Below are 11609 nucleotides of genomic sequence, written 5' to 3' on the forward strand. Positions count from 1 at the left end.
AGAGAGAGAGAGAGAGAGAGAGAGAGAGACATTTTTTAAATATATTACAATATTTTTCGCTTTAAAAAGTAAATAAATTTATTTTATTCTTGGTGATCACATATATCTTGTTAAATAAATTGATTAAATCAATATATACAAAACAGATTTTATCACAGAAATATTTTGATTTATCATAGAAAGTACAAATATCAGTTATGTTTTTAGAAAATAATTTAATTGATAATTATGAAAATGGTTTGTTATCGGGATTAATTTTTAAAAAATTCCTTGATAACATTGATTATAAAGATTTTAGAATTAAATTAGATACATATACACATAAATAAAAAACTTTTATAAAGAAAGAATACCCATATATACGTATGTCATGAAATATTTGTTTATTTACTGTACAATTCTATATTTCAAGAAATGAAGATCTTGATTATCATTTCAGATTATAATATATACAATAATAAAATAGAATATGTCTGTTTACAATTTGTGATTTTATATACAATTTGTGTTAAATACGTAATTTACATGTGACGGATCCCTAGAAGAGATGTTGAAAGCATCATCAACATGAGCGATTAAAACGTAATTATAAATAAATCGCAAGGAAATAATATCGATACATTTGCATTTCTTCTAACAAAAATCTTAGGATTCATATTATGATAGATGGCATTTGAACAAAAAAAGAGCAAAAAGTTTATACGTATATAAACGACATACAATTACATACGAGATACTGGTTCGAAATTTCTGCCCGCGGGTAATTGTCGATGTACGGCTTCATCGGTGCATGAATAAGCAATCGGAACAACATTTACATTCATTCGAAGATTATAAATAGCTCCTTTCCTGGCGCAAAATGAGTGATATAATATCGTGAAGAAGGAGAAAATCAATTTAATCTCTCTCTCTCCGTTATGTATCTTCCTTTCATCGCTAGATTCCTATCAGTATAATATATCATTTCGCTAATTTCTAGTTGACATATATTGTATGTGTATTGATTTTTTCGGAATCATCCGACACGTAATAACGTATGCGATATTTATCTAGCGGCAAGTTTTATCACAATATAAATTTATGTAATATTACGTTTTGTGTAACATTTATTGTGGCTTTTGTTTAAGCAAGAAACGTAAAAATTAATTTTATTATTTATTGGGGGATAAAAATAAAATAATATAACAATACACACAACATATCTTCATATCAATAGCATTTTGAAATAAGATACCCGAATAAAATTTCATAACATTTTTTTAATACTAAAGCAGAGATTTTATTAGAATTGTTGGTTATAATATAAATAAGTTTTTTTATAATTTTTAAATAAATTTTTAAAGTATTATTGCCAGAAATATATATCACACATATCTTGATCAACTTATTTAAATTTCATATACATTATATCATAATATATTAGTACGTCGCTATTTTGTACAATAATTGCAGGAACATTTGCATAACAAATATGGAAAATGTATCAGCCGATTAATATAAAATTCTTTCATGGCAATTCTAACGCGCGTAAAAAATCTTATCATCTTCGCGATATTGTTGACAAATCATTTAATAAGATCGAAGTCGGGAAATCGAAATTAAAACGGCATTTGCATAAGTTATCGCTTTCTTAATGATATATTTAATTTTCATCAATTATTAATTGTTTTTATGCAATATACATCTCAATACGGCCAATATTTATTAAACTACTGTATACATTAATACAATCGAATGTTCGCGGAAATAAGTACAGCGGAAAAAGTCTCGTATTTAATTTACAATATATATGGACTCATTATACGTATATAATATACATAAATTTAATAAAATATACAAGAACTGTAGAAATATTTAACATAAGATATGCATTTACATTACGCTAACATTGGAATTTGTTGCAATTTTGCTAGTTGAGTCGAGTTAGTTAAGTCGAGTAAATAAAACGGTTTTCTTCGCATGAATTCACACGTTAACTCTCACATAATCATAATGTGAAACATACAATACCTTGCTCGATATGTTGACATTGACTGTGTTTCAAGTATAACTAGTATATGTACATAATCTTTGTTGCAACATAAGGCACTCATATAATATAATGTAATACATGCATATGCAAATGAATTATTAGCGGTAACTAATAATCATCAACACCGAACAATGAATCGCGGCCAAGATCGACAATATCGCAGTACAATGCTTTATTGTGATCTTTAAAAGATCTCGCCGGGAAATAATTATAAAATTAGCGCAATTAGATTACATGAGCTGATGTCAACATAAAGATGCTTGCAATATATTTATAGATCGTATTATGATTAAATATGTGAGTAAAGTTCACAAAAATTTTTTTTACATAGCGCTTGGACTATAATCAGGACTATAATCAGGTTTCGCAAAATTATATATATATATAAAATTCTATCTTTTCATAAACATTGGAAGAAGTTTCTTTCGTTTTTTGATGATATAAAATGCAAATGTATTGAGAATATTCTATTAATATTCCATTATCTTAAATAATATTAAAAGATTTTTAGTTTATTTAATTTGTAGATAATAACTAATATCTATTCACAAAATTAACTATATTTGCCGAATTCAGATTATAATGTCAAAGAGGCAAGAATAGCGAATATATATTTTCTAATACTCGCGCTCTGATTCAGATCGTTTATAAAACCATAGACGTGTGATTAAATGCATTAGGTCCTAAATAAATTGAGGAACAGTTGGAGGATATGTGCAATTATTAATAAATCGTAACGCAAGATAGTATGATACTCACATACAATATACATTATTTTCAGTAGAACTATTAAATCAATGTTAATTAATCATACACATATTAAATTTAGTTGCTACTTGCGTTAAGAATTATTTGTTCTTATGATACTGAAATTATTATATTCATCTGAACTTAACACCAAAGTGATTTTACTTTTCTATCTATCAAAATGGAAAATTGAAAAATATTTAAAAAATTATCACATTAGAAATAAAAATCTATCAAAATGAATGCTAGCAGAAGAATAAAATTAGTTTTCTCTTTTATGTATGTTCTTAACTTTGATGTTTTTAATTTGAAATATATATATTTCATATATGTATATATATATTGTTAATAAATTTTTAAATTTAATTAAGTATCTATTTTTTCAAATTAAAACATCAGTTAAAAATGTATATAAAAAAGAAAACTAATTATTTTGTAACTGAAATCAATGTTTCTATCGCGAATGGAACGCAGACAATTTCCAAAGTCTTGCGATATATGAAAATTACGGCGACATTTGTCACGTAATACGTGAATTCTTACCTACGTGCGTATACGCGAGCCCGAGTTCGAGAGGCTAGGAGGATTCAACAAAGGGAGGGAAAGGTGCGGGAATCGCCAACACATATCTTGATATCTCGCAGTTCGATCTCTCGAGCCGGCCGCCCGTATATTTACATGTATAATTTATATATCCCGTAGTCTGAACGAACACGCGGTGCGTTCGGCTAGGGCGGGCCGAGAGTCCTTACGATCATTCTAAAACGTCCGTCGAAACCTGCAAAAGCCGTCGTGGTAAGAGAAAACATTATAAAGGGAAGTCTTCGGCTCAAAAAAATATTCGCGGGAATTTAATCACGTGAATTCTCACGATCAACGATATTGATTGATAGTCGAGGATCTCGAAAATTGCATTTTTCGGATGAAACGCGTTTCTCTTATAAATTAAATGGCAAGCAGAGTTAAGGTAGTTATACAAGACACAACCATTATTTGTATTTTTAGCTTTTGTATTAGATACAATAAAACTTGATTTTTATTCATGACACAGCTTTGATAATTAGGCATTTAACTCTTAATTATGCCATGCAATAGTAAAGAAATTAATAACTACTTTTTAAATCCTTTTTCTTTAATTTGTATATTTTTTACTTCGCTGTTTAGTCACTTGTAAGATAAAAAAGTTTCTTTGCATCTGTTGTTTCATGAAATTGTTTACATTTTAATGGCTATTACATGAGAGAAAATGCATAAAAAATTAAAGGATTAAACGGAGTCTTAGCATGATTGTCTAAAATAGAAATAGATAGCAAAACTATGGAAATAATTTAAATTTGATAATTTAAAACATTTTAAATGTTTTTTTCGTTTATTCATGATTTAAAGACTGAATTATAAATAGTTCTCCCGTGTATATGTGTATGCGAAATTAGACATTTCCGCATTACGAGAGTTAGACTAATGCTTATACTAATGCGGTCTGTAAACTTTGCATTGAGGCATCTATTTCATCGCAATGAAGCGTAACGTCGTTATGATATTTTCCGTGATAAATAGTGACGCGATCGAGCTAATCTACCCAGACGCAAATTACACATGCAAGTAACGTCCTTTCAAATTATAACTCTAAATTACCTGTAGACATGCGAGTCGGCTAGAAGTATCGGCGCGCGACGCAAACGCGGAAGACACGTAAAGGAAAATGAGACGAACTTTAATTAAGTGATTTTTTTTCTTTCATAATATACGTTCCCGTTCGCGTAACACACACACGACCGTGATAAGGGATACCCATCCGGCCACGATGGCTTGGCGCGGTCGTGGGATTTTTTTCGGCGGTATAATACTTGCACCAGGAGAAGCGAGCGGTTCTCTCCTACCACCATTGTGCCCGTGAGGGCGCAATTAATTATAGCATATCCGTAGAGAGAGTGCACTATGTGTTATGCCTGTATTATTTGTACGCACGCGCTACATATTGCGTACAGCTCGGAGTTATGCGTCTTAGTGCGTTTTGACCATTCTGAAAATTACCGTTATTTTCAACTTATTTATTTCATTTTTCTTTAATTTATCAAAAATAATGAATTACATAGTGTATTAATGAATTAAAAAAGATTCTTGATAGATATTAATAATCCGAGAATTTTTCCAAAACATACGAAAAGTATTGAAGTACATTTAAAGAGTATGCTATTCTCTCTTGTTATATAAATCAATGAAATAATCATCTTTTCCAATAAATAAGTTTTACATGTGCTATAATTTAGATATTTGTCAGTTAGTTAATAGGTTTCACTTTTTTTATGAAAATTGCAAAAATATATTCAGTAATATATATAATAGACATTTCATCATTCACATTTCAGTTAAGCGTGCACTAAGTAGAAATTCGAAGAATCAAGTGGTTCTAAAACTATTTTCACATACATATACATATATAGCGAGATGTGTACGTTAGGTGAGCGTTCTCGTATATCCCCCCCCCCCCCCCCCCCCTTGGTCGGATGTAGGTGTGCGTGCGTGAGCGCACAGGTGAGTTAAAGGTGAAAGACGTGAAACGCGCACGCGGGAGAATCCCGAGGCGAAGCGAGAGAACGCGTTTTCTCGGATTCGTGTCTCGGCGAGGGAACAATCGGCTTCGTCTGAGAAGGTAATTAAGAGAACACGACGGCAACGATTAAACGATTCCTCGCCGAATTGAGCGAGACGAATTAATTCCGCTGTCGATCGGAAATCGAAGATAAACGATTGAACCTGATACGCCGCTAAGATCGAAACCTATTTAGTGCTCGAGTGATAATTCTTCGCGTGATAATCCTTGCGAATCCGATTCGACGCGATTTTTTAATTATATATTTCGCATACGCGATCATTCGTATTCAATTTGAAATATTTCCCACGATTTATTATCATATTATACGCCAAGGTCGTGAAGATAATTTGTGATTATAAGCATTAAATTTTCATAATATTCTGTAATACGTCTTTTCCGTACTTTACTGAAAGAGAAGCAGATTGTTCTATATGTGGATAGTTTAAAATGAAATTAGGAGAATCGAGATTCGAAGAATCAGACAATAAAGTCAACTTTGTTGTAAAGAATATTCCGGACTTATTGTTAGCACGCGATCTTCTAACCATTAACAATACCATCTGAGATTACGCGCGCTATCTTATATAATATATATGTATTCCATACAGAGAATAAGAAACGGAAAATATATATACATAATCAATAAAATATCTACAAAAAGACGTTTCGTGTGAAAGTAATACATTTGTATTTGTACTTCGTTGAACATCATATAGCCCGTCGATTATACGGCACGGAATTCTGCAATTTTCCGTAATCGAGGCACGCACGTGAAAACGAGACCTCATTTGCGCGGTAAATATGGAAGTAAATATGTTAGAGAGTATCGCCGCTTAGAGAAGGCGGACGGATGTAGCCGAGGGCGCTGACTGGGAGCACCGAACGTCAAATTACAAAGCACCTGCTTTTCAAAACGACTTTATTTCATTCGTATCGTGTAGGCATTTCGATTCTGCGGCTCCTCTTCTCGGTAACATCCATAGTTGATTCGAGAATCCCGCGTGATTATATCCGAGATTAATCCTCTGATGCGATGGAATCTCGTCAGATGCGTCCAAGTCGACTTCATATAACGGTTAAAGATTAGAATAAGATATAGATGACAATACAAACGAGACTAATATATGTATATAACAAGCTGCTTTCCTTTTATCATTATTTATTAATGAAAGATTCTCTTTTTTATTTGAATTTATTTCTTAGCCAAATTTCAAAAATCATTGCTTGTCACAATTTCCTAATTTTTAGCTTTATTTCTAATTATGATTTTCATTTCTCGTACAGATTTTGTTCAATTTAATGCAAAATTATCCGCGCTAGATGCAATCTTATTGCATTAGAAGAGTAATTTAAACAAAAATGGTGTTTTATATGCCAATCATTCACATAATATATATCTGAAATTTTGCTTTTCCCTTTTGAATGATATGAACGATAGCAGAAATAATGGGGGTCCATTTCTTTCCCCAGATATTAGTTGAATTTCGCAGAAATGTCTGGGCAGTGTCAATTTATATCTGACATGTTATTGCTGATTGGAAACCGCAACGCATGATTCTTGGTGCACACGGTATCATTACGTTTTTGCGTCACGTGCACCAAGCGTCACGCCTGAACCGGCATCAGTTACTCGAAATATTCGCGTGCTGCGATGCAGTTACGATGCATCGAACGTGAACATAAATTCATCATTGTTCTAACAAGCGCAATCTCGTGCTCAGTCGCGGTTAACAGCTAACGGTGAACATTCTTGTCAAAACTACAGATTTTGTCGATATCGCGAAGGATATAGCGCTTAATCGTGTATTAATTCCGCTGGCACGATTTGCTCTGGTCACTTACCTGCCAACCGGTTTATCTTCCGCTTGTCTTTCGTTTAAAAAAGTATCGGGACATTGAATACCTAGTATTTTATCAACGTGCAAAAGTAGGGGAGAACGCGCCGCGCTGCTGATCGATTCGCGACGCTTGATTCGTCGATTCGCGTGTCGATTGTCTTAACAGGACCGCAAAGTGTGGCGACAAAGGAGCAAATGGAACGTTGCCGAGTAAGAAATCGATTTCATCCGGAACCGGTCCCCGATACATCCGCCGGTTAAATAACGCTCTTGCCGGACGCTTACCCGATCCTTTTAATTCTTCTTGTACGAACAAAGCTGAAAACTGAGCACCGTGAAACATTGTCTTGAAAAAAAAACTTTCGAGTCACGACGACAGTGACAAAAAATTTCACAGTCTTTTTATCTCTTCTGTGATCCGCTCGTTTTATTTCTATTTTTTAGTACAAGAATACAACTTCTATTATCCTTGTTGTGGATAAAGTTAAATTATAAATATTACGCAAAAGTTCTTCTCTCACACGCAGGATAAACGCACATGGGTGAAATTGTCTATTTTAAACTTCATCTCGTCATCCGCGTTTCGAAAGAAACATTTCTTAAATATAATCCGAAGGCACTGTGTTCTCGTTGATCGCCGCGAGTCTATATTGCGGCGCGTCCAGGTTTTGCGGATTCAGGTGTAGGTTCGTCGTCGTCGTCGTCGTCGTCGCGGACGATACTGCAGTAGCCGGCATCTGTTGATTTACCGAGTTTGAGCTGAGATCGCTATAGTAGGCACTGCTGGGAGCGCTGCTCAACGTCGGTCCATCCGGTTCAGCGTCGCTTCCGGTATACGCCGTATTTTGATACGAAGGATGCTCGCTGTTCCTGCTACCGATCCTCAATTCCTGATGATGATGATGATGGTTGTGATGATGGTGATGATGATGATGGTGCTGATGCTGACCCGGCGGCACCGGCGTCGACGGCCCGTTCTCGTACATCTCATAGTCCGGCTCTTGTATCCTGGAAGTAGCCGATAACGAGGCTCTCAATAACCGGCCATTCGACCGGAATGTGCCATTAACAAATGCATCGACCGTATCGATAACTGCCGATTACGCGGCGACGCGTGTTGGATGTGCGCGTTGTTACAACGCGTAATTAGCTGCTTTTAAAAGGCGTTGCCAGAATAAAACATTGAACTCGTTATCGATCTAGGAAGTCAGGAGACGATAGATTATTGTTACGTATCATTATCGCCCAAAGTAGTCATTATTTTTACGGTCGTTACAATTTTGATAATTGACTCGAGAATAATTAATGAATAGCAAACATTTCGATATTTTCACTACCAGCAATTGGATTTTGCGATGATTATCAAATTGTTAATGTAAATATATCTAGAGCAATGAAAAACAATATAATGTCTCTAAAACAATAATTTTTGTATTAACTCTCGAGAGAAGAATAGCTCTCATAAAATTGAATCGTACTACTTACCTTTTACTGTGCCGAGTGCGAAGTGTATCAGTTTGTAGCGATCCGTCGCTGCCTCCGTAATGACGATGTAATCTGGCCGCGTCCAGTTCGTGATATTCGTCGTCCTGGCCGCCGGAAGTCGTACCGTACGTTGAGCTTCCTCTCATTTGTAACTGTAGATCGCTTGCGTAGCTCGCGGCTTGCGAGTCCAGTTCCGCGTACAGAGCCTCGTCGGTCTGCATGTGGGTGTAGTGATTCTCGACCGGGAGATTCATCGCCCGTCGATGCTGAGGGAGAGAGAGAGGGGTCGTGACGACCCCCGGGGTACCGCCGCCTCGTCTAGAGCCCAACCATGACCATACGTTGTGTCCTAAAGTTCGATTTCATTAATAATTTCTATCTAAGCTCTGCCTTTTGTAAACTGTTTTATTTTATTAATTAATTGAATTAACTTTTTTCAATTATTCGTATTCTATATTAATAATTCATATATTCATAAATTTATATTCCCGCTGAAAGTATTTTAGTTAAATGTAACTATTAGAAGTATATATCGGAGTCATTTCTACTTTCATTTTCGTACCGCCGCCTCGTCTAGAGCCCAACCATGACCATACGTTGTGTCCTAAAGTTCGATTTCATTAACAATTTCTGACTCATGATAATTAATACATTTTTTTTATATAAGTAGACAATATGCAAATAATGAAAGAAAAACGCTTTGAAAATAGATAAAAAGGACTTAAGCTCTGCCTTTTGTAAACTGTTTTATTTTATTAATTAATTGAATTAACTTTTTTCAATTATTCGTATTCTATATTCATAATTCATATATTCATAAATTTATATTCCCGCTGAAAGTATTTTAGTTAAATGTAACTATTAGAAGTATATATCGGAGTCATTTCTACTTTCATTTTCTTCCAAAGTTCTCCATGTGTACGATATTTCTCTTAGCATTATCTTATCGCAAGATTGTACAAGCTCGTTTCGTAACATCGTGAAAGATCTTGCGGAGCTATCGACTAGTTGAAAACGCCGACAAGAACAAGTTGCGAGATCCGGTTCTGTAAGCGCTCGATTTTCTTCAACGAGAGAAATGAGACGTACAGTCAACGAGGACATGCTACCGCGTACGCGATCATAACAACACGTTGTAATGTGTTAGGAACACACGAGTAACGAGCAGTCATTTCTCAGCGATCTCTTCCCGACAGCCCGTATACGCATATGCATAAGAAGCAAGTGTCGGGACAAGCAAGCGTCAGAATAAGCAAGCGTTTCACGGGATGCAACACTCACCGGGGCTAGGCGCTACGTCGTGATAAGGCGGTAATTTGTCTAATTCGAGAGGTGGCCGATCGGGTATGACGGCCACCCCGCCGCCGGTACCACCCGACCCTGCGGGTCCGCCGACATCGGGTACGCTCGAATCTTCCACGCCGACACCGCAGCAGCTTGCTGGAACAGAAAGCGAAAAAGGGCTCTCATACAACACACGGTTCGTTGTTCCGGAAAAGCGAAAGTCGATGCTCGGATTTCGTTAGCTCGCGTTTCTTTTAAAAGAGGCATCATGGTTCTAGCGGAATCCGTTTGAATCTACACGAGAATATGTATGTTTCTCGCGCAGAAACATATGAAGTGCCAGGTGAGGTCGGTCCCGAATCCCGATACGTTACGGCCGCGTGTACATATATATTATATACATCTTTACGTAGATATAAATACTGCCCCCGTGTATATGGATGGCGACCCGGATCACCGCATTATGACATACGTCCGTGTATGAAAAAAACCGGCTGTTTTCTGTATAGGCTTCATTGTGAGCCTGTCATCGCAGCGTCACACGGCCTCTCATAGAATCGCGTCGAGGGTTAGAGCATACGAACGAGGGTGAGGCGGGTAATGGAATATATAGGGGAGACAGAGGAAAAAGAGGGCGAGAGGCGGAGAATGGAAGAGGAACGGAATAAGATCACGGAATTTATAGATCAGAAGCACCGCCGCGACGATAAGTAGGCTCATGAGAATGCCGCGGAAGAAAAAAAATGAGATTATGGGAATCTCGTGAGCCCTTCACTTATTCCATTCTCGCCACGAAGGCGTCCTCACATCCTACGCACGCGTGTCTCCTTCGTTCTTCGGGCTCCAAGAGCTCACCTGTCCTGAAAACCGTGTCACTGTCATTTGCCGGGAAACAGAGAAACTGGTTCTCGTTTATCGCGTTGCTCTTTCGTGATGCGTTTTAACGCATTTAAGTCGTTTGTCGCGAGAGGGAATATTATTTTATTTATACTTCTCCGAAAAAGACACTGCGATCGCGATAATATGCGATTTATAATGAAACGATTGATAGATGCGTTAGAGATCATTAACTACTCAGTCAAAGTTCATTTTTGTCTTACACTTTTTTGGAATATCTGTCATTGTGTTTATAAAGAGTGTGTGTTTTGCATAATTTTTTTTTAATGTTTTCTGATTTAGTCAGATATCTTGTTTCCGAAATAAAAATATGCATAAAATAAAATCTTTCGTCTCTTATCAAAAACTTTTGTAATCGAAATTGCCATTATGTAACACATTTTTTTTTTTATAAAATTGTCATTATGACATAACGTAAAAACTTCGTTAGCAGCGATATAACGTAAAAAATTATAAAATAATTTTGTGCTCGATCTGCGGAAACATACTCAAGCATAGTGGTGCTTTGAATCTCCACCACACGATTGCGACATACTTTTGCGCGACCATCTTTTGAAGTTTGAGTTTAAGTAATCGGTTCCGTTTCTTTTTCCAAAGTCGTTATGTCACACCTGCGGTGTACGATCCTGGTCGAATTATGAGAATAGATAGGCGGAATATTAATTAGACGACACGTGAAAACCGTGGCGTTAAGGAACATGTCGTGACGACGGGGGGCAAATGTTACACT

The 11609-nt window shown here is 35.9% G+C and overlaps 1 protein-coding gene across 1 annotated transcript in view; it reads right to left on the bottom strand.

Moving 5' to 3' along the window:
* Positions 1 to 6662: 6662 nt before the first annotated feature.
* The window catches only part of LOC115232799 (TSC22 domain family protein 1), a 79789-nt gene continuing 74842 nt past the window's right edge, over positions 6663 to 11609 (bottom strand). The window contains exons 5-7 of the mRNA XM_029802906.1: positions 9980 to 10138; positions 8699 to 9047; positions 6663 to 8221 (exon numbers count right to left, since the gene is read on the bottom strand). Coding sequence (XP_029658766.1) covers positions 7813 to 8221; positions 8699 to 9047; positions 9980 to 10138 — 917 coding nt within the window. The 3' untranslated portion in view covers positions 6663 to 7812. The remainder of the gene's footprint in view (positions 8222 to 8698; positions 9048 to 9979; positions 10139 to 11609) is intronic.

This window comes from Formica exsecta, unplaced genomic scaffold (genome assembly GCF_003651465.1).
Source record: "Formica exsecta isolate Colony F162 unplaced genomic scaffold, ASM365146v1 scaffold15, whole genome shotgun sequence".
Lineage (NCBI taxonomy): Eukaryota > Metazoa > Arthropoda > Insecta > Hymenoptera > Formicidae > Formica > Formica exsecta.